At 39.4% G+C, this 23,894-nt stretch overlaps 1 protein-coding gene across 1 annotated transcript in view; it reads right to left on the reverse strand.

Moving 5' to 3' along the window:
• The window catches only part of CDH20 (cadherin 20), a 50,548-nt gene that overhangs the window by 16,712 nt on the left and 9,942 nt on the right, over positions 1–23,894 (reverse strand). Inside the window, exons 4-7 of the mRNA XM_049619779.1 lie at positions 21,397–21,564; positions 16,982–17,169; positions 7,475–7,728; positions 1,012–1,148 (exon numbers count right to left, since the gene is read on the reverse strand). Coding sequence (XP_049475736.1) covers positions 1,012–1,148; positions 7,475–7,728; positions 16,982–17,169; positions 21,397–21,564 — 747 coding nt within the window. The remainder of the gene's footprint in view (positions 1–1,011; positions 1,149–7,474; positions 7,729–16,981; positions 17,170–21,396; positions 21,565–23,894) is intronic.

The raw sequence follows: 23,894 nt of genomic DNA on the forward strand, positions 1-23,894 counted from the left end.
GCCTAACTGACTGAGCCACTCAGGCGCCCCATAAATCTGCCTTTTAGTGCAAGATGTCTCAAATTTTTGTGTCCATGTTTGTGTGTATGTGTGTGCATAGTAAGGGTGATATATTATAAATGCTGCCTTTCATCCAGTGATAATATTTTATACTTAAGGACAGCAACCCCCTTCCCCCCCCCCCCACCCATGTGCCACTCTTGCATGTGGATTATTTTGAGCTGAAGGACTTGAAGCCCTGTGGGTTCAAGACAGACTTTTGTCCCTCCCTTAACCCACAGAGAAGAATCTAAATTGGGAACTTTTCCCAGAATAAGGGTTATCAACAGATTTTATTTGAGTGACGCATCTGTATGGTCGGGCTAGCCTCTGATTACTAAACATTTGCTTTTCTTATAGTCCTGTAAAGTGCATTCCTTTCCTTTGAAATTCCAAACTCCTACCCCCTTCTCCGTAGTTCAGAATGACAGGTATAGCTCATTGTGCCTGTCTTTGGAATTTTTATGTCTGTGTGGATTCCCTGTATATACGCCTGTTAAATTAGATTTTCTCTTGTTAATCTGTCTCATGTCAATTTGATTCTTAGTCCGGCTGTACGGACGCTTGAAGGGGACAGGAATTCTTGCCCCCTGACCATACTATTTGTGTGCATTCCAGTCTTATTAAGGATTCAAAGCCTTTTAGGTTTCTCAGGAATTGTCCCTTTCTTCATATAGAAGTCTAGCTCCTTGATTTAAGGATGCTATTTTTGGTATTGCTTTTGTGTAGTGTCTTGTTTTTTATTTTTTATTTTTTATTTATTTAGTTTTTAATCTCTAGCACAGGACTAGGTATATCGGAGATACTCAGTAAGTATTTGAACTAAATGCATTCACTTGCTTGTATAAACCATAATTTCCGTCTCTTCCCATAAAGAATGTAATGCTTGTTCCAACAAGCTCTAGAAATGTCTACATTTTACAATGCTTATACTTTGTCACATTATGGAGAGCAATTTATTGTGTTACTTACTCATTTCCATAGCAAGGACAGTGATATTATGCCAAGAAAACTCCTCCCGATCAAGGGGTCTTGCAGTCATTAGGGCACCTGTTGTAATGTCAACATAGAAGAATCTTCCAGGGTCACTGCTTCTGTCAATGGAATATCTGCAAAAACACAGATTAAATGCTTTGCTTTATTTGGATAAATATACTACAGCATATTTCATGAGAGAACTGAGTGCATACTATGGGAAACATGGTGCAACGAGTTCTGAGTTATGGACACTTAGAAGACTGCATTTGCTGTTTTCATCATGTCCAGATACAATCCCCCCCCAACCCCCCCCCCCAAAAAAAACCCATAAAAAACCAACAACAAAGTATTACTGCTTGAATTTTCTCATTCATAAGTTGAAATAAAACAGGGTACCAAGGCTTAGGGCAGTTTTAAGCCAATTGAAGATCCATTTCAGCTTTTTAAATCTTAATACTGCCCCAAGGCTTTTGGGACATTCTGAGTATCAATCTCTGCATGTCTTTGTTCAAAATGAATTTTATTCACTTAAGTTTTTGAAATGCTGGATTGGAACTGGAAAAATTGTAGTTAGTGTTTCCAGTCCCTATAATTAGTATCACCTATTGAGAAGGAAAGATTTTGCATTAGGTCCTTTGTAAACATGCTAATGACTGATCTGACAAACACAGTAATAGTGTTTAATAGCTAGAGAGTCCTTATTCATGCAATATTTTTAGTAGGGCGAACGAGGTTTGACTGGGTTGCATCATGTAAATAAACTTGGAATTTATGAATTTATGGGGCACAACTTGTTAGAAAATATCATGTAAGTTATATAATGAATGGGATATACAAAGCAGATGTTCCATAACCCAAATGGCTACATTCTTGTTCAGGCAGTGCGCTTCATTGCATTTATCTTTCATGTTCGGTGTCGACCAAAATTCATCCTTACACAGGAAAAGAAGGATATTTACCTGACGGTTTTAGACCTCTGTAAGGACAGAATGCTTGCCTCATAGTTTGCTATTGTCTGTATCCTTTGAATTATTATTTACCTGGGTACTCCATAATTCCTGTTGAACCTGATTTGGCAGTCTGACCCTTTGTGTTCTTTCACGTGGTCCTTATTTTGGGAGATTCAGTTAGTGTGGAGGGAGATTCAGACATCTGTACGTTTAAAACCCTCCATAATATGTCACCATGATTGAGAACCATTCTTGAGAATCTATGTAGTCCTTGGTAATGGTGAATAATTATAATAGCTGCCATTTATGGAATACCAGATATTTTATAGCTTCTTTTAAAATTCTTATAAAATCTCTAGGAGGTAGGTATTCTCTCAATTAGCAGAAAAGAAAACTAAGAGAAGTTAAGTCACTTTCATACAGTTAAACAGCTAATAATTTGCAAAGGTAGCACGTATATATTTATATATGTACATGTAAAAACTACTGTAATATATTGGGTTCAGAATTCTATTTAGAGTTCTCAGCGATTACAGTGTATATCTTAAAGTTGTGGAAACTGGGAAACTGCCATTTTGATGGGAGTGATAAGTTTCTCTAGTGCATTGTTTTTCAGACTAGCGTTGAAGAAAATGAAATAGAACATACGCATGCCAGACTGCTGTGAGGGTAAATATTGATGGTAAAACTCCTGTTTCAAATATGTACAAGGGTGTAGATATGTATATATGCACACACACATACACACATATGTATGTATGTATTATGTCATGTATATGTATTATTTGGTAAAATGTTTTCTTCCAAAGACGAATTTTTTTTTCTTTCTGTAGGAATTCAGAATGGCTGTTCAGAGATTATGAATTAAAGGGAAAGGTGACCACTAAGGGCTGGAGAAGTTGGAATCATTTCAGTTATAATTCTCCAAGAGTTGGGAAATTTAAGGAAGTACATTAATGCCTTTCTCTGCTTCTGACCCTATTTAATGAACACTTACTGTAGCCAGGCACTGCTTTATACACCTTACATATATTGGCTCATTTAATACTTACAGTATCCCTAAGAGGTAGGTACAGTGTCTTGATTTTATAGGTAGGGAAACTGAGGCTTGGATTGGTTAAGTCACTTGCTCAAGATTGAAATCAAGCCTGGGCACTTTGGTTTCCGGTTCCTGCTAACCACCACACCATTCCGCCTTACTGCACATGGAAAGTAGGAAATTCTTTAAGGGAACACGGCCTTCTCTCTTCTTGAAGATAGATTAAGCCATGATAGCAAACTATTGGCTTCTTAATAAAGAACCAACAATGCCTAAAAATTTCACTTAAAATTAATTGGAGCGTTTCTTTTCTAGGTGTAATTAGTGATGTAGTTTTAAAGTTCACTATTTGAAGAGTTGAATTTGTCTTTGGAAAAAAGTACTGGTTGGCTCATGACAGTCTTTTCTTCAGTCAGCCATTCAGCCCACAGAGCCATAACCCTGGTGGCGGCTCTCCAAGCGGTAGGCACAGTGCCGAGGCAGCCCCCGGCCTCTATGATGCGCCAGCTTTCTACACTCAGACCTACAGCGCCACAGCAAATGTCACAGACAGTGTAGGAGATGGAGCGACAGAAGTAACTGACAGAACCCTGACGGTACTGCCTGGTGACATACCGAGCAGAAGCACCGCACGCTCACCTCAGAGAAGCCTTCCTCAGCAGGTGGAATCCCCCTCCGATTTCCCAAAGCAGAAGCTACTGAATTGCGGCAGCAGTAGCATTCCCTGCCCTGGATGGGACGCTGGGCCAGTTTTCAGGAGGCAGGAGAACAAATTAAAGGTGTAGGTACAGATGGAAAATGGGACATTGGGACACACTAGTGAATTATGTAGGTGGTTTTCCTTTCTCTAACCATAATATTCTCACCTATTATGGGCAGAATAGGCATAATATACACAGACAAAACAGCCTTCAGTGAACAATAACTAGTGTTTGTTGGGCTCCCTGCTTAATGGCTTGGCTGAGGACACACTCGGAATTTGGGAGCAATTTGAAGGTAGGGCGTCAACGAGCAGGCTTGCTAAATCCACACACACACACACACACACACACACACACACGCACACCGTAGGAGAGCACAGGAGGGCAGGCTGTTTCCATACCAGCAGAAGTCTATTTCAGTTGCCAAATGGTTCAGTTTCCTGTTTGCCAGAAGTGCCTGTAGCATTTATTAAAAAATTTAGGAGATCCTAAATTGTTTAGGAGATACTAAACATTATATTTTTCATGTATATGTAACTAAATATTGAGATTTAGTTTTGGGGTTTACTAGTAAATCACGACCAGTTTATACGCCTGAACGTGCCATAGACTTTCTAGAAAGGAGATTATAAAAGTCCTAACAATCTTTTTAAAAAATTAAATGGCCTTTTATCTATAACATTTTAACTTCAGGTGATATATTGATTTTAGGGCAATTTAATATGTGTTTGCTTTTTAGGAATATAAATCTCATTAATTTTAATAAAAATGTAGAAGATGAAGTAGCCAAGGTGCATATAACATGCAAATTATTTTAAAAGAAAATAACTTCTATAGGAAAAAATAAGGATAAAATGAACAATTTGGGGAAAGATAACAGGACAGTAATTTCCAAGTGGGATTATTAAATTATCTCCAGAGATTTGATTTTAAGTGTTTTTGCTTCTGAGAATCCAGGACCCCTGATGTTCTACTTGGGTTTAGGGACCATTCTTTATTGCTGTGAGGCTGTACAAAGAGTCAGGGACCCTAAAGCTAGCAATATGAATTCTCCTTTGCACCCAAAATGCAGAGGGAAAATTACCCCCAGTTCTGATAAGTGGAATCCCTTGCCCTCTCTGCCTGAATGCTTATCTGTTGTCTCCAGGCCTGTGGCCGTCAGGCTGTTCTTGCCAGTTTCTCTCTCAGGACCTAGAGTGCTGCCCCAGAATACGTCCAGTGGACCCTGCTCTCTGCCTCTGGCCGAGTCATTCACTCGTGGATTCCTCCTGACTGGGATCTATTGGAATAGAAAGCCTCTTCATTATCTACCTTCCTGATGCTGACCCACTGATGGTTTTCTTTTTCTTTTTCTTTTCTTTCTTTTTTTTTTTTAACGTTTATTTATTATTGAGAGACAGAGAGAGACAGAGCATGAGCAGAGGAGGGGCAGAGAGCGAAGGAGACACAGAATTTGAAACAGGCTCCAGGCTCTGAGCTGTTAGCACAGAGCCTGATGCGGGGCTTGAACCCACAAACCGCGAGATCATGACCTGAGCTGAAGTCGGATGCTTAACCGACTGAGCCACACAGGCCCCGCTACTGATGGTTTTCAAAGGCCAGTCATCTGAAGCAGCATTTTCTGTTAGCCAGACAGGGTTTCTTAATTGTGTGTGCCTTACTGCTCCATGGCAGTAGTGGATGTAGGCCTGTTGGTATCTTGCTTTCATTCTACATATGTCTTGAGATCATGACTTCAGTCTTGAATACTGCACATACACTCTAGGGTGTGTGTTTTCTGACTCCATTCAGTCCCTTTTGCTTGTCATTTAGCAGTGTGACTCGTCTAACAGTCATATTTCCAGTGCTAACCATGTGGAAGTCCAGAGTTAGAATCCAAAAAGAAGATGCAGAAGTATCCACTGGGTCTTCTGATTGACTGTTTTAGACATGGGCTCTGATATTTTCAAGCTTGTGTTTGTTTTACTTCTCTCTTCCCCCCATAAAGTTTTATTCTCTGAAGCTTTCCTCACAGTATCTTCCCTAACATGAGTAGGTTAACTAATTGATTAGAAGATACATATATTATATCTATGATATATTATTTTATCTCTAATATATGATAGATATAATATATATGTGTGTGTGTTTTCTTGCCTTCTGAAAGCATGAATTTACAGAATTTGTTTCATTTATGTTATGGTTATTATGTATCATTTCTGTTGGGGATAATATAGTTTCACTAACTTTTTCCTTCCTATCATACATTTAAAAAGTTTAAGGTTGAAATATCACTTCTATAAAGTTGGTATAATTTATACTAGAAAGATTAGTTGGCTTCTAACAATCAGAGATCAGAATTCAAGCAAAATCATTTTAGCCGTTTCTGTAATGCCTGAAAATGTGAAATGTTTACTAATTGGTTAGACGAAGCAGATTTCCCCCACTATAGTTATTCTCAGGAGAGAACTGTCCTCGTTGAACTGAATAAGCACATTTTAAATACAAAATAGCACTAGGTGAAGGAAGTACCCATGATAGAAAAGGCATTTGATAAATTGGGTGCATTTAAAATGTATTGTCTGCATGCACCAAAGCCCCAGATCCGTTTTACCATGTGGCTTCCACAATGAATGTGACAGATGGCCTCAAACAGCCTTGGAATCCTGATCTTTTGTGTTGAGCTTCAGAGGCTTGGCAGTTGCTCTGGAAGGTTGAGGTGTCAACCTGTCCACCAGCTGTTTGCACTTTGGTTCCAGAATTGATGGGAGGAAATGCCCATGGCTGTAGGAGCCGCTCTCCTCTGCCCCTTGATGGGGAAGCATCTTGATTGGAATCTTTAAGTTCAGAACATACTTTGGAGAGACTGATCTGAAGGCTTGAAATAGAAAGCCCTGTCTGGCCATTCTACATGGGATTGAAGCCTTGGACAGGAGTAGTTTCTATGTTTTTTTCTATAGTGTATGGAAATACATATAGTATACTTTTTTTCTAATCTTTTTAAAGTAGAAGAATGTTCCTAAAAATTGAGAGTGTGCCATGATCACTTTTGTATTCCTCACTAAGATTTGACAATTATTAAAGAACTGTTTTTTAATGTTTATTTTTGAGACAGAGAGAGAGAGAGACAGAGAGAGAGAGAGAATGAGCAGGGAGGGCAAAAAAAGAGCGAGACACAGAATCTGAAACAGGCCCTAGGCTCTGAGTTGTCTGCATAGAGCCTGATGTGGGGCTCAAACTCACGAGCTGTGGGATTATGACCTGAGCTGAAGTCAGATCTTAACCAACTGAGCCACTCAGGTGCCCTAAGATTTGACAGGTTTTTTTTTTTTTTTTTTTAATGTTTTGGTAATATATGTGTCTGTCTGTGCTTTATGTGAATTGGTAGTTCTCAACTGGGGATGCTTTTGACCTCCCCACCCCTTCCTCCTGGGACATTGGTAAATGTGGGGACATTTTAGGTTGTTGCAACTCAGGGGTGCTACTGGCATTTAGTGGGTAGAGGCCAGAGATGTTGCTAAACATTGTACCATGCACAGAACAGCCCATGACAACAAAGAATCCATCTCAAAATGTCACTAGGGCCATGATTGAAAACTAAGGTGTGTGTGTGTGTGCACACGTGTGCTTTTTGCTAAACCAGTTGACAGTGAGTTGCCGACATAATACTTCTAAATAACGTGAAAAGGCCGTGTTATTTAAACAGGAAGAACTAAGGAGAGTCTTCAGAAGAAGCAAAAGGGAAAAAGTGCTAGAAAATGTAGGAAAGGTGAAATCTGTGGAAAAACCTGATTGAGTTGTTGGTCACATCTGGGTCCTTGGCAGAAATGATCTGTATGGTTGTTCCAATTGCCACATCCTCAGGAACCTCCACAAAATAAAAGCCAGGTTCAAATATGGGGGGCTCATCCACATCTTCCACACTGATGTGCACTGTTGTTGTGTCCTGAAATGGGCCTAGGTTCAGAAAACGCATCTCTAGGTGAGGATTGGCTCCTTCCACTTTCAAGGTGTAACTTTTCTTGCTTTCAAAACTCAGGGGCTGAAAAGTAACAGTAACAGGAAAATTGATTAGCCGTGAGCATGTATGTCAAGGTTCTAAAGGATGGCCAAGATTGACGGCTAGGGGTGGGTTTCCATCCTCATTAAAATGGTGGGAAAGAGGCAAAGGGAAAAACAAGGGAATTTTTCCCTTGTTCTGTATTTCTTGTTCTTAAGGTCATTTTCCACAAATCGGGTAAAGAAGGTAAGGAAGATGCTAGACACCTCAGAGAGTGAAGGCAGCCAGTGTCCTGATCAGGACATCCACTGTACTCTGGGCAGGCTCAACTCTAATGTGCCTCCTCTTTAATCAACCTCGTTACCTTATCTTTAGAGATACTCCTTTGTCTGAAAAGATGGGATAATTAAGAGAGATTTTGAGGCCAGTTTCAGAATATACATATAACTGAGGCCTAAGTCTTTTCCATTTTCTTCTTAAAAAAATTCTTAAGTACAGAGGCAATAGTGAATTTTACCCCCAAGGAGCTACCATAAGCACCTTACAAGGGTTCTCAGAGCACTGTGTTAGATCAGTGTTTGTGTATTAAGTTTACCATAGCTGTTCTCCTGTAAAATCTCTTTTAAGAACCTAAGTCCATGGCCTCATTTTACAGTTGGAGAGACTGAGACACAGGAAGCTCAGAATACTGGGCTAAGCAGACATGGTTACGTAGTGTCAGAGTGGAAATGCTGGTCTAGATTTTTTTTGAATGTTTATTTATTTTTGAGAGAGAGAGACAGAGCACAAGTGGGGTGGGGCAGAGAGGGTGAGGGAGACACATAATCCGAAGCAGGTTCCAGGCTTTGAGCTGTCAGCACAGAGCCTGATGCGAGGCTCGAACTCATGAACTGTGAGATCATGACCTGAGATAAAGTTGGATACTTAACACACTGAGCTACCCAGGTGCCCTGCTGGTCTAGATTTTTAAATTCCTCATTCAGAGGCCATCCACAAAACTTTAACTTTGTCTGGTAACATTCCATGTCATACATATAATTTTTTTGATGGTTCCTTTTTTTAAAATCTGTTCATACCTTAAGAATATTTTGTCAAAAAAAAAATACAACATTTTAGGGTAGAAAGTGAACTTGAATGGTATCCCTTAAGAACGATCCGTTTATTTTTATGTTAAAAAAAAGAATGATCCATTTATTTTTTTTAAAAAAATATCAAAATGTTTTGAGCAACAATTACCTGAAAACATCACCAATAATAAAAAAAAATCATGGCAAGTCCAACCTTTAAAATAATTACAGTGGGTAGCGAAGCAGTAACTAAAGCTTAAAAGTCACCTGTCCACTTGGCAGTGACTTAAATTTTTCTAACTAAATATTCACTGGCACTTTTTTTCATAAAATATGCTGCATGTCAGCACATTTGATGTTAGAAAGAGGCATGTGTCCATTTAATTAAGTGCTTAGCTTTTGAGAAACAGCAGAAGTGGCTTTAATTAAATTGGGTATTTTCAAATTCTAACAAAACATTGTTTTGTTGTTGTTCCCTTACTACTTGTTTTGCATTTACTTACAACATACACATTGTATTCCTTGTGTCCTGCTGTCAGCCATTCCCATTTAAAACCAGGCACCATTTCCACCAGCTTGCCTGTCTCCTTAGTTCTTAGTCAAAAGGCAAGGCTTCAGGGGTGCCTGGCTGGCTCAGTCAGTAGAGCATGCAACTCTTAATCTTGGGGTTTTGAGTTTGAGCCCCATGTTGGGTTTAGAGATAACTTAGTGAATAAGTAAATAAATAAAATGGTTTTAAACAAGGCAAAGTTTTATTAACAGGGAAATCTACCACTCAGATTATATGATAGGAAGGAGTAGTTTTACTTGAAGGAATAGTTTTACCAATTATTTATCTGTGTATTTAAAGTTTATTGATTTATCTTGAGAGGTACAGGGACAGCGTGACTGGGGCAGGGGCAGAGAGAGAGACCAAAAACCCCAAGCAGGCTGTGCACTGTCAGTGCAGAGCCCAGCAAGGGGCTTGAATACACCGAAGTGTGTGATCATGACCTAAGCCAGATGCTTAACTCACTGAGCCACCCAAGTGCCCTACGAATTATTTTATTTATACTTACTCTCAAAATTTAGATATTCATCTATTCCTGTTAGATTACATTATGTTCTCTTAGAATTCTTGCTTATTGGTAACCCAAAGTAGGCACTGTTGTTTATGGTAGGTTTGAGCTAGGTAAAGTTTGTTTTCCTTAATTTTAAGTCATTTTGTAATTTGGTATAAATTTGTATTATTATTTTTTTAATGTTTATTTTTGACAGAGAGACCGCGTGAGCAGGAGAAGGGCAGAGAGGGAGACAGAGAATCCAAAACAGGCTCCAGGCTCCAAGCTGTCTGCACAGAGCCCAATGCAGGGCTCGAGCTCACAAACTGTGAGATCATGACCTGAGCTGAAGTTGGATGCTCAATTGACTGAGCCACTCAGGCACCCCATTTTGTATTTTCTTTTTAATTAAGGTCTAATTTATATACATTCAAATTCGTCTTTTTTTAGTATAAAGTTTTGTAAGTTTTAACACATAGTTATGTTTCCACCGTGATAAGATATGGAACAGTTCCATCACTGTCATTACCCCACCATTGCTCCTTGTCCAGTGGCTCCTTTGTGGTCAGTCCCTCCTACTGGCAACCACTGATCCATGTTGTGTCTCTATTATAAGAACGTAGTAGGGGCACCTGGGTGGTTGAGCATCTAACTTTGGCTCACGTCATGACCTTGTGGTTTACGAGTTCCAGCCCCGGGTCGGGCTCTGTGCTGTCAGCCCAGAGCCTGGAGCCTGCTTCAGATTGTGTCTCCCTCTCTCTCTGCCCCTCCCCCACTCACCATCTGTCTCTCTTTCTCTCTGTCTCTCACTCTCTCTCAAAAATAAAAATTAAAAAAAAACATAAAAATTAAAAAAAATGTATAAATGGAGCTGTTCAGGAAATACTTTTTTGAATCTGTTCTTTCACTAGGCATGATGCGTTTGAAATTCATCCATGTTATTTTGTGAATGAATGGTCTGTCCCTTTTTATTACTATTTACTGTATGGATATGGGTGTACCAGTTTATTTATATCTTCTCTACTCGAGGTACATTTGGGTTGTTTCCAGTTTCTGATCGTTATGAATAAAGCTGCCATGAACATTTGCATACAGGTTTTTGTGTGAACATAGATTTTTATTTAATTTGGGTAAAAACCTAGGAGTTGGATTGTAGGATTATATGGTTAAATGTATTTTTAACTTTATAAGAAACTTCCAGACCAATTTTTATTTATATATTTTTGTAAGTTTTTTTTGTTTGTTTTTGTTTTTTTTTTAGTCTTTGTGAGAGAGAGAGTGTGAGTGGGGGAGTGGCAGAGAGAGAGGGAGACAGAGGATCCGAAGCGCCCAGGTGGCTTTGCACTGACCACAGCAAGCCTGATGTGAGGCTCGAACCCACAAATTGTGAGATCATGACCTGAGCTGAAGTCGGATACTTAACTGACTGAGCCACCCTGGCACCCCTCCACACCAGTTTTTAAGTTTTTTTTTTTTTTTTTTACATTTATTTATTTTTGAGAAATAGAGTGAGAGACACAGTGTGAGCGGGGAGGGGCAGAGAGGGAAGGAGACACAGAATCGGAAGCAGGCTCCAGGCTCTGAGCAAACGGTCAGCATAGAGCCTGATGCAGGGCTCGAACCCATGAACTGTGAGATCATGACCTGAGCTGAAGTCAGACGCTCAACCGACTGAGCAACCCAGGTGCCCCTCCACACCAGTTTTTAAAGTGACTGTATCATTTTGAATTCCCTCCAGGAATGTATGAAAGTTCTAGCTGGTCAACATCCTTGTCATTACTTGATTTTATCCGTTTTTCTGATTTTAGCCATCCTAGTGGATATGAAGTATCTCATTGTGGTTTTGATTTCTATTTCCCTAATGTCTAATGTTTAGCAGTTTTTTATATCTTCTTGAAGAGTTCTTTATATATTCTGTATTCAAGTCCTTTATCTGACATGTGTTGGCAAATATTTATTCCCAACCTGTGATTAGTTGTAACAGTGCTTTTGAAGGGAAGAAACTTTTTTTTTTTTAAGAGAGAAAGAGAGAGCATGTATGGGTGCTTGTGGAGGAGGGGCTGAGTGAGAGAAAAAGAGAATTTTAAACAGGCTCCATGACCAGCACAGAGCTCGATGTGGGGCTCAATCTCATGACCATGAGATCAAGACCTGAGCCGAAATCATGAGTTGGACACTTAACTGACTGAGCCACCCAGGTGCCCTGAAGAAAAGAAACTCTTAATTTTAATAAAGTCTTGTTTATCACTTTCTTATTGGGATTTTGGTGTCATATCTAAGAAATCTTTGCCTGATAAGGGTCAGAAAGATTTTCTTCCATGTTTCCTTTTAGAAATTTTATAGTTTTAGTTTATTACGTTTAGGTAAGTATATGATCCATTTTGAATTTGTTTTTGTGAGGTAGTAAAGTGGTTTCTCTTGCATATGGATATCCAGTTGTTCCAGTACTATCTGTTGAAAGGACTAAAGTGAGTTTTTAGTTATTGCTAAAATTTTTTTGGAAATAAATTACCCAGTGATGATTACATTAAGATTGTCTCCTCACTTAAGTAATTTTATGATTTAAAATTGAAAGAAAGCATTGCCCGAAATACCCTAAGCTTTAAGTTGCTCACAATTGATATAGGAATTTGACTTTTGTCCTGAAAAGTTTTTGTACTTATTTTTTAACATCAAAGAATTGTTTATTTCCATAGTCATAATAGTAAATCAAAGAAGAATAATCTTAGAACCCAAGTTCCAAATTCAAGAAATTTCCTAGACTTAGAGCACATAAGAAGAGCCATTATATTCTTGCAAATTGAACCACAAAAATTGGGCACAAAATAGTGATGTACTTTCCTTCAGCAGAATTAATTATTCCTTCCTCTGTTCCTATAGTACTTTGTCATGTTTTGTGGTTCTTTTATTACGGTTCTTCTTTCTTTGTTTTACAAATGTGACCCTGTTGGTTCTTTTCACCAAACTCAAGGGCAAAGGCTAAGAATTAGATTTTTATTCCCCAGTGCCTAGCAAGGGCCTAAAACCTGAAAGGCAGCAAAAAATGTTACATTGAATAGTGCAAAAAAGTTTTTCAGTTCAAGTATTGACGAGTATTGACAAGTACCAGTTGGGTGATAATATACACAGATTTTATGTTACAATATTTCAGTGATTTTAAGGCGTGCATCTTTTCATATTTTAACATTTTGGAAATAGAGTTGTTTCTCCAATTGATGGCATCTTACAGTTGCTTTAGGCCCAGCAGGAGATAGCATGCATGTATTTCAGCTGAGTTCTGCACATTGTTGGGACTACATGTGTTGAACTTTATTACCTTCTAAAATGTCTCCAGAATGATTATGCTATGATTTGACAATGAAACAAAAATTGTTGTGTGGGCAGAATGGCCTGGAAACAACAGCAGGGAGTAACTCTGATATTAGTGAAGCACATGTATCTGTGTCAATAAGAGCTTTTTACAAAAAAAACCGTAAGGAAGAAGAAAGCATTGTATCATTTGAATTGCAAGAGTTTTTTTTTCTTTTTTAAAGTGCAAGAGTTTTTTTTTTTTTCTTTTATAAAACAATGATGTGATTTACATTTCATGAGCACCTTAGATTTGACGAAATATGGAAGTTTTGCTTTTTGTGGCCTGCCTAAGAGGAAAATGGACTCCAAACAATTGCTTGTTGTATGCTGGCAGATAGAAGACATGCTGAAGACTGGAGTAGGGCATAACGGCACGCTCGTCTAGAATAAAGAGCAATCTGAAAAATACGTGTTTCAAGTTATCTTTCAAGCATTTGAGTTAAGAGACTGGAAATCAATTGATTGATTACTTAAAAGCCAAAAAGACCCAAGATACTGGGTAGTAATCAGTGTGGTTTTATGAAGACCCAATTCTATCAATTCAACTTAATTTTTCTTTTTGAAAAAGTATGTGCTTTTTAGACAAATAATAGGGCTTATGGAAATAAATCAAAAGCAGAACTTCTGTTTCACTTTTATATGACATTATTAATGACAAAGTAGGAAGATGGGTGTGGGTCAGGCATCTGAGTGAATGTTGTTCCAAAAGTACAGACTGAGCAGTCAGTAGCCTCTAAAGTATTTATTATATTTGACTTGTCCATCTACCCAACTTATTGACCTCTTTTTTAATTCTATTTTCTATCACCTCCTAAGTTCAGAAGAGAAATCCAAATGACCTTGGCAAAACTGATGCCTATTTTGATTAAATATGGATATAGTTTTAGTAATGACAGTGAAAGATAGTGGTCTATCTTATAAGGTTTAATCTTTTCTCCACATAAGGGAGCTGGAGAAACAATATTGTGGGGTTCCCTTCAGATACAAAATTGTAATAGTTAGTATTTTTTTTAAATAAATGGCCTATAATAAGGTCTAAGCCATATTCTAATAATTTAAAATACACTGATATATTATTATTTTGAATTATCTTATATATTATTTTAAGATACAAAATGAAATTTAAAATATATGGGGAATGCCAAAAGCTCTTTTTCTGATTGTTTAATTTTTTTAAAGAAAATTTTTGCATTAAAGAAACAATAATTCTCCAAATCTTTGAGCATTTACCTTGTGTACAGTTACCAGTCATGGTAGGCAGTGTATTATTAACTCTTTACTTGAGGCATGCCACATCATAGGGGAGTGTTCTTAATCTTATGTCATATACCAAATTGGTATTACCATTTTTAGTCATCTTTTATAATTCTAATGTGTTATGAGCTCAAAGGATGAGAATAAAATACAAAATTGTAATATTTAAATTACATCCAGGTTCATTTGATTATTCTGAAGTTAATACCAGCACTTTACACTGTTTTGAGGTCATCGTGTGCTGGTTTATAAAGATTTCTGGTTGGTGGAATGCTGAATACATCTGTTCTTTTGCTGTGTTTGTATATTGCTTATGTAAATACAGGACAAACATGTGAACTTTTCCCTTCTAAATCAGTGTTAATTCAACTCTGGAATAGCGTGTAGTGAAGTTGTCGTTAAAGACATTATTAACTTGTGCTCCATTCTAAGTTACGACTTTGATGCTTTTGTCAAAGTCATCGATGATCTCCCTGTGGTCGGCTTTCAGTGTTCTCACATGATCTTCAACAGCATTTGTCTTTCTGGAAACAGTTTTTAATACCTTCCAGGGTACCACACTCCCTTGATTTTCCTCCTGTTTCCCTGATCTCTCCTTCTAAGTCTCCTTGCTTATCCTTGCCCTTCTCTCTGGCCTCTTCATGCTGGGGTGCTATAGGGCTCATTTCACTGTCTTCTCCGTATGTGCCCAGTCCCTTGGAATGTCATTCTGTTGGATTTGCTTTAAGCAGCATTGATATGCTTGTGACTCCCAAATTTATATTTCCAGCCCAGAACTCTTCTCTAGACTCCATATTCCTATAACCAGTAGCTACTACACATCTCCATCTGGGTAAGATGTCCACACTTAATCCCAGTATTTGTCACCGCCTGCCTGCCGCCTTCTCTACCTGCAGATTCTCCCATCTCAGTTAGAGGCAGCTCTGTTGTTGCTCAGTTGGTTCTTCTCTTTCTTTCTCATCCTCATTCAGGCTGTTAGGAAATCTCGTTAGCTCTACTTTCAGATTATATCCAGATTCTGACCGCATCTCACCACCTCCATTCCTACTACCCTAGGCCAAGCCACCACCATCTCCTACCTGGATTATTGCTTCTCTGTTATGGTCTTTTTTCCACACAGCCTACAGAGTAATTATCTTATAATGAAAGTCCAGTTACGTCATACATGTTTTGAAGTCCTCCAGGTGTTCCTTGCTTTACTCAGAGGAAGAAGTACTTAGAGTAGCCTGTAAGATCCTATAGGATAAGGAGTATAGGATCCTATACTCTTTATAGGATCCTATACTCTTCATAGGATCCTATAAGTCAGACCGTATAGGTCTGACTTTTTTCGTCTACTAGTCTTCCCCTGTACTCAGCCTTATCAACCCCTTTGTTGCTTTTGAAACAGACTAGACAGAGCCCATCTCTGGGCCTTGGCACTGGTTTTGCCTGGAACAACATTTCCATGCCCATTCCCTGTCTGCAGGGCTCTGTGTGTAGTTCTCACTGAAGTCATTTGTAAGGCACCTCCCAGGGGTGTGCGTTGTCAACCTGCCCAGCTCTGTGCTGTAATCTACCCACTTTAAATCTTTGTATAAATGTCACTTGTCTGTGAAGCCAGTCCCAAACACCCAATTTAAATTTGAAGTCATGTTGGCTTTTCTGATCTCACTTTTGTTCTGTTTTACCCCTCCCCACCGTGGCATTTGTCACTTCCTAGTACTATATTACTTTGTTGATTTATTTGGTATTTCAACTATCTTCTTCCCCTTTTTAGAATGTAAGCTCCACAAAGGCAGATATTTTCAGTTATTTTACTTACTGTCTACATCATGCGTGTAGAGTGATACCTGGCACATAGGTAGATGCTCGACAAATATTTGTTGAATAAATAAGATATCTTAGATGTATTTAAAGTAGAGGAGATGGAAGATTAAATCAATGAGTTTTTGAATTTATCACATATAGAGCTACTAGGACGATAAAATTTCAATTTTTTAAGGTTTTATTTTCCACCCAGATATATCCATATGTGTTTTATGTCACAGAAAAAATTGATTTTCAGAAAACTTATATTCAGAAAACTTGGTAATTTGTGAAGCAAAGGAATTTCAAGTGATAATACCACTCAGTAGCTATGTTTGATAAAACTTTTCCAAGACTAATTAGCATCTGTGGATCTTCGAGTAGCAATTAAAAAATCTCTGCATGTTATTTATTGACTCATAAATAATATTATAGCTTGCTTTATTATTTATGGTGTAAAATAGTGAAATCTGAGTGTTATTCAACTGTAAACATTGATCAAGTCATTAACATCATTAGTGAATTAAGCTACCACAGTTTTTTAAGTGATTAAGTAATGACTTAGGAGAAATGACATAATTATATTTTTATCATCACATGGTACCCTCTCTGTAAAATGATGACACAGCCAGTGTTTACATGTAAGCGAAAGGAGGTTTTTTTTTTTTTAACAAGTGGAAAGAACATTTGTCCGAGGATTTAAAACATTACATACCTCTAGTGTAACAGCCCTTACTGACCTCATATGTATTCCCAGCCTCCATTAACATGATTTGAAAAGAGGGGTTGCCTTACCTTCTTCACAGTTATGATGCCAACTTGGAAATTGGGATCTGTGTTAATGTCAAAGGCATCTGCACCGTCTCCATCCACGATGGTGTATTTCATCTCTGCATTGATTCCCTCATCCAAGTCCTTGGCAAATACTCTACCCACAGTGGAGCTAACTGGAGCTGATTCCAACACACTCATCTGATAATGTTCTGTGAAGAAAGGTCAGAACATGCATTCGTGTAATCTGTTGCTATAAAAAATGCCTCAATAGTGTCAAATCATATCAGACATGCTGGGCAAAATGCCTTCCTCCTGGTTTAAGAATTAAAACTTGAGTTTTACAGAGGAAAAACTGAAATCCATACAGGCTGAGCAAACATTATGAGGTCATAGTCTCTACTGGATGTTTGATAAGGAGGGACCAAAATAGCTTGACCTAATCCTAAGAATAGGACAGGATGAGGGGTGCCTGGGCAGCTCAGTTGGTTGAGCGTCCAACTTCAGCTCAGGTCATGATCTCATGGTTCATGAGTTCAAGCCCCACATCAGGCTTGCTGCTGTCTGAGCAGAGCCTGCTTCGGATCCTCTGTCCCCCTCTCTCTCTGTGTCCCTACCCCACTCATGCTGTCTCTGAAAAATAAATGAATATTAAAAAAAAATGGGGCGCCTGGGTGGCGCAGTCGGTTGGGCGTCCGACTTCAGCCAGGTCACGATCTCACGGTCCGTGAGTTCGAGCCCCGCGTCAGGCTCTGGGCTGATGGCTCAGAGCCTGGAGCTTGTTTCCGATTCTGTGTCTCCCTCTCTCTCTGCCCCTCCCCCGTTCATGCTCTGTCTCTCTCTGTCCCAAAAATAAATAAACGTTGAAAAAAAAAAAAAATTAAAAAAAAAAAATAGGACAAGATGAAAACAAAAATATTTCTTCTCCACCCCCCTTGTTAAAGTTTCTACATTTTTGAGAGTGGGGGAAGGGTAGAGAGAGGGACAGAGAATCCCATGCAGGCATCACACTGTCAGTGTAGAGTCCAACACGGGGCCTGAACCCATGAACTGTGGGATTATGATCTGAGCCGAAATCACGAGTCAGACGCTTAACCGACCGAGCCACCCAGGTGTCCCCAAAATATTTCTTCTCTCAGTGACTCTACCTTCAGAGTGGAAGGAATTATCTTGCTTTCCAATCTTTCGGTCCCTCCTAATGAACTGTTTCCCCAAATGTTAATTCCTTCTGACAAAGGAAAAAATATTATGATTGCAAAGTATGTATTTATTCTGTTCACACTTGAAATGCCCACATTTTCCTTCGTGGCCTGGCCAGCATATGGAGTTTCTAGCTCTGTCCACTTGCCCATATTTAGTGGGGATCAGTGAGCTCTAAATGAAGAACAGCCACAAAGAGCAGCTCCAGCTACTCTACGACCAGCTTCCAGCTCCATGTGTTGTCCATCAGTGCGTCCTTGCCCTCAGCCCTGCCCACTGCAGACCTCTGTTGTGTCTTGTTCTCTTGTTCCAGGTTAGAATATCCCAAAAGCCGTCACATCTGTGAGAATCTCAGAGTTGGAAATGTTCTCCTTTTCAACTTGATATTTTGAATTCACAATTAAATTTAGTTCATTTTCATTTTCAAAGAGTTGTGTCTTCACTAACTTACCTTCTCTGGGGCTCAACTTTTTGACGTTCTTCATTATTTTGTCAATCAAAATGTGACTGACTAAATAACAAGGAAAATCACACAATCACATTTTCAGTATGTTCATGGTCTCTTATTCTAATATGTATTGGCAAGCTGCAGGGAAGCCTGGGATGTAAGGGCTTGAGTTTCACAAAGATTTGGGGAGGTTGATAGCACCAAACCAGCTCACAGCACCCTCCCTTGTACAGGAAAAGAAATAAAGCCTGTTCTTTGCAAATATGAGCCAGGAAATTGCTAAGTTCTGTACTAAGCTGGCAGGCACTTGGATTTCATGATCTCTTTCCATTCTCTTCCAAAGTTGTTGAGGATTATTGCAGAACTTTTGGGAAAAACTAACAAGTATTATTCCCACACCAGGAAAGCTACGTGTTCTGTGTTTAAACAAGCGTATACGTAAGATTTCTACACATGATGGATTGTATTAGAAATAAATAGCCTAAGATCTCGATATTCCTTTGTATTTGGTTCAGTTAAAGGTAACTGAGCTTGCTCAGTATAAAATAATAGTTGTGTCATTTGGTCAACATCCCATGATCAAATTATGGTAATATTTATAAGAAAGAAGGAAAATTGAATTTTTAAAATGAGCAGTCAAGGGGTGCCTGGGTGGCTCAGTCGGCTGAGCATCCAGCTCTTGATTTCATCCCAGGTCATGACCTTGGGGTCGTGGGATCAAGCCCTATGTCAGACTCCATGCTCAGTGTGGAGGGAGAGAGGGAGAGAGAAAATCTCAAGCAGGCCCTGTGCTGACAGTGCAGAGCCTGACACGGGGCTCAAACCCAGGAACTGTGAGATCATGACTTGAGCTGAGATCAAGAGTTGGATGCTTAACTGACTAGGCCACCCAGGCTCCCTAACGACGATTACTTTTATGTATTTACATTTCATCTTCTGTGCAACATAGTCCATGCTTTTACTCTACGCTGGATTCTCCATTATTTTGAAAAAGTGACAACTCAAAATGTTTGCTTTAGAATGGGTGTTAAGATGTTGGCTTGCGGGGCAGGACTAAAACCCTGGTTCTTTCTTGTTGTGTTGTGTGATGCCGTTGTGAAGTTGGCAGGTTTGGGGTGATAGGAGTTTCCTGCGGTTTGTCCAAATTCACACACTTAGGAGCTACATAATAACATGGTTTTTTGCCCTGTTTTCATTGGAGATACCCTCTAGTGTCAAATTTAAAAGCCAAATAGGGTAGTTTAAGGATGTTCAAGAATCTATAGATTGTCCTGCTGTCACTTCATATTCAAATCCGTATTTGTCTTCCTCCTCCCCTGCCACTGGTTCCATTATGCATCCTCTATTTCCATCAGTACTACGATTCTTCTCCCTGTCACCCAGACTTAAAACATCGTAGTCATCTTTGACTCCACCCTCTGCCATGTTTCCTTCAGCCAGGAAATCAGGAGATAGAAATCCATGTTTTCTTGTTAGTCCCACTCCACTCCTTCTGCTGTTTCTTTAAGTCCTTATTAGGTCAAATCTTGACCATTGTAAAAGCCCCCTGACAGGTTCCCCAGCTTCTAGCCTCCACTTTTGCCAACCCCTCCTGTACCTGGCTGTCAGATTAGCCTTCTTTTATGTCTCTGTCTTGCTCGAAAACTTTTCAGTGACTTCCTTTAGAAATATAACACATTTGAAACACTGAAGAGCACGTCTCCACTTTTAGGCGGTCTTTGAACATAAAATTCCGTTCGCTACTTTATTTCCAGGTCTTTCTGTTGTAGATATATATATATATATATGTATTTTTTTTCTTACATTTCTTACATTTCTTACATTTCTTACATTTCTTACATATATATATGTATACATATATATGTATTTTTTTTTCTTACATTTCGATTCTACTCGAATGAGTTGTAGGAAAGCAGAGATTTTGTTTGTTTTGTAAACCGCTCTATGTCCCATACCTAGATGGTGCCCAAAACAAATATTTTTTTTGAATGACTGAATGGCTTCCCCCTTCTGGAATGTCCTTTCTTTCTATTTAAATCTTTTATATGTTTCAGTCCCCTGTTGAGGTATCATCCTTCTGTGAAGGCTTCTTAGTTCATTGTGAAAGTTTCATTCTGCACTACTCAACTGGCATGGCAAATCTACTTGTTGGTTAACTTCCTATGAGTTTAGAATATGTACTCCCCAGCTGAATTTGAAGCTTCATGGGGGCAGCAACTGGATCTCAGGTATCTTGTATCCCTCATGGCCGGTGCCATTGCAAAGCAGGTACTTGGTACTCTTATGAGTTGACTGGTTAAATAGTTAGGCTGCTATGTGTTCACCTACAGTTTTGGCTTAGTTTCTCTGTGTGCATTCTCAACAGGGCAGTATTGTCTCCTAGGGGACAAACATTGGTTCGGGGAAGGGGGAGATCTGAAAAAAAAAATCTTAGACGCTACAGTGGTTTGTAGCTTTCTAAAGTTCACCCCTATCCAACAAAATCTTATTCCTTACTATTTAATTTTATGGGGCAGGGTGCAGGGCATGACGATCAAGGAAAAAAAAAAAGTTTAGAAGAGCTTCAGAGAGAGAGGTGATAATGAAAAAAGTGAGAAACACTGGTATAGTGCCATGGGATGTTGGGACCCAGAAGGGAAATGTTTATGTGAGAATTGCACAATAAATGTATGAAGGGAACCCATGGATAATTGAACTTAAGGAGGAACTCAGACTGCCCTTTTTCTTTCATTTCTGTAATAGGTGCATCCCTCTGGTCTGAGATCTGTATTCTCATTGGTTAGGTACTCACTCTGGGGAAAGCGGGGTGGGTTATCATTGACATCTGAGAGGGTGATGTTGACCGTTGTGGTCCCAGCTAACCCTCCAAGCTGCCCTCCCATGTCCTTGGCTTGGATAATCACTTCATAGTATTCTTTGGCTTCTCGGTCCATGTTCATGAGAGCTGTCCTAATGACACCTGCAGGGCAGAAAAGATTTTGTTTTCATTTTTATTTTTTTTTAAAGTTTTGTTTATTTATTTTTTGAGAGAGAGAGCTCTTGTGCGCGTGCACACACGAGTGGGGGTGGGGGCAGAGAGAGAGAGGGAGAGAGAGAATCCCAAGCAGGCTCTGCACTGTCAATGGGAACAGGCTCAGTCCCACGAACCAAACTGTGCGATCGTGACCTGAGGTGAAACCGAGTCAGATACTTAAGCGACTGAGCCACCCAGGTGCCCTAAGATTTTGTTTTTAAAAATAAAACCACAAATGCAGTGTTTAAGATGGGCTTCTAGGTTTCTCCCTTGTGCATTGTTAATATCTAGAGTCGAGATGCAAATCATCTGTGTTTTATTAAACTTGAGGTCAGGAGTCTAGCTTCAAAAAAATGCTGTGCTTAATTAAACAATTGGTGAGTAGGCCCTGTTCCCTCAGGAAGAGCTCAGAGCCCATTTCCTTTGGCAGCATTACCGGGAGAGAACAGGAGGTGGCAGCAGTGTTCTCCAACAGAGTTAGGGACTTGCAGTCTGGGCGGATTTCAAGGGTCTCTGTCTTACCAGAGAAAACTGGGGCTTTGCGTCTGGAAAACAAAGCCTCATATGTCTGCAAATCTGTGATTTTAGATTTCCCTCTTTCAGCTTGCTCTTTCTTCAGCCCCTAGAGCCTTTGTAGTGTGAATGACTTTTCTTTAGGCAGCTCACTCCTAGTCTGCTTTTCCCTGCCTCCCCTATACCTGTAAGCAGGTTTGGAATTCTGATACGCTTTCTTTTCTTATATATCCATTCGGTTTTGTTACATTCTGCTTACCTCTGTGCTTCACTGATTTCCGTGAGCTGGGACATGAAAGATGCTCTGTTGGGTTGTTCATTTTTAACATGCGTAAGGGACGAACTTCCCTAGACAGTGAGGAGCAGCATCACATTGTGATGATACACTGCCATTTAAGAAGAGGGGTCTAAATCAAAATCCAGTGAAATGTGTTGTTTTGATCCTGCGGAGGATGTGCTGTAATGTTTTATCTCCTTTTTAGCCCTGCTACTTAGAAAAGTTGACTTCTCTAGCACTCTAGGCAAAGATTAAAGGCTTGTTTACTGCAAGTTTACAGCATGACCCTGGGCTAAATAGACCTTTTGCATGCAAACAGAAGACATTGGGAACCACAAACCTGTCTCCAGTTTACTCCTGTAGTGTATATATTGCATTATAGTAACACCATTCTTAAGTGAAATATGCAGCATTTTCCTTTTTTAAAATGCCCAATGGGCACAGCAATAACTATCTTTTCATGTATTTTTGACCTTAACACTAAAGATACCCCCTGGGAGCTGTCAAAATAATGTAAGTTTCCTCTTAGGATATAAAGGACACATTACCCTCTTCTTCTGTATTTTTCTTCCCTGTGGGCATCTCCTCACTACCCCCCCCCCCCCAATCCATTTGTAGAATTGTTAAAGTTACCGTTTTATAGAAGTCCCTCACTGCAACCTTTTTTCTTTCCTCCTACTAATTTATACTCCTTCACTTTCTACTTTTATGATATAAGTTTCTGAATGCCTGGTTCCCCTTAGGACTTCTGGGAAAAAAAATTCTATCAGGTTGCTAATGGAAATGTATTTTTTCTCTTTCAAATGGAGAGGTGACTTTGAGTGTTCACCATTTACTCTACCTCTGTGACTGTAAGTTTCTTCACTCAAGTTCCTTGCTAATTACTCTTAGGTCTTCAATTTTCTGGTTTGTAAAATGGGAACAGTGGCGCACTCATGTGTTTCATGAGTTCACAAGAATAATGGGAGGCTCAAATATGGTAATGTCTGTGACAGTGTTTCAAAAGGAAGAAAGATTGGCACAAGTGCAAGATAATGAGAGTAGTCAAAACTGTCAGGTAGAACTGAAACAAAACAGAAAAACAAAACCAAACTTCTGTCTTTTCTGCCACATTCCTCCTTACCCATCCAGTTCTTTATGCTGTCCCCCCTGCTAGAGCTTCCCACTCAGTACCTGCCTTTTGGGGGGCCACATCTCATGCTCTGTGCCGTTTCCCCCGCCTCAACAAAACCTGTGTGTCCCAGCATCCATTTATTCTGGCCGTGTTTTCTGCTTAGTGCAGGGTGGCTCAGTGGGAAGAACATCAAACCACATGTCAGGGGACATATCTATAAATAGAAGTACTTTGTTAGGTCTCAGTTCTCAATTTCCTTATCTGTTAAGTGACCAGTGATGGACTGGATGATTCCCCTAAGGCTCTTCATAGTTTCAAAATCAATGATCCTAGTTCTCTAGCAAGCCCAGGTTAATGTGTCAATCCTCTCAG

Source organism: Panthera uncia (genome assembly GCF_023721935.1).
Source record: "Panthera uncia isolate 11264 chromosome D3 unlocalized genomic scaffold, Puncia_PCG_1.0 HiC_scaffold_8, whole genome shotgun sequence".
NCBI classification, from domain to species: domain Eukaryota; kingdom Metazoa; phylum Chordata; class Mammalia; order Carnivora; family Felidae; genus Panthera; species Panthera uncia.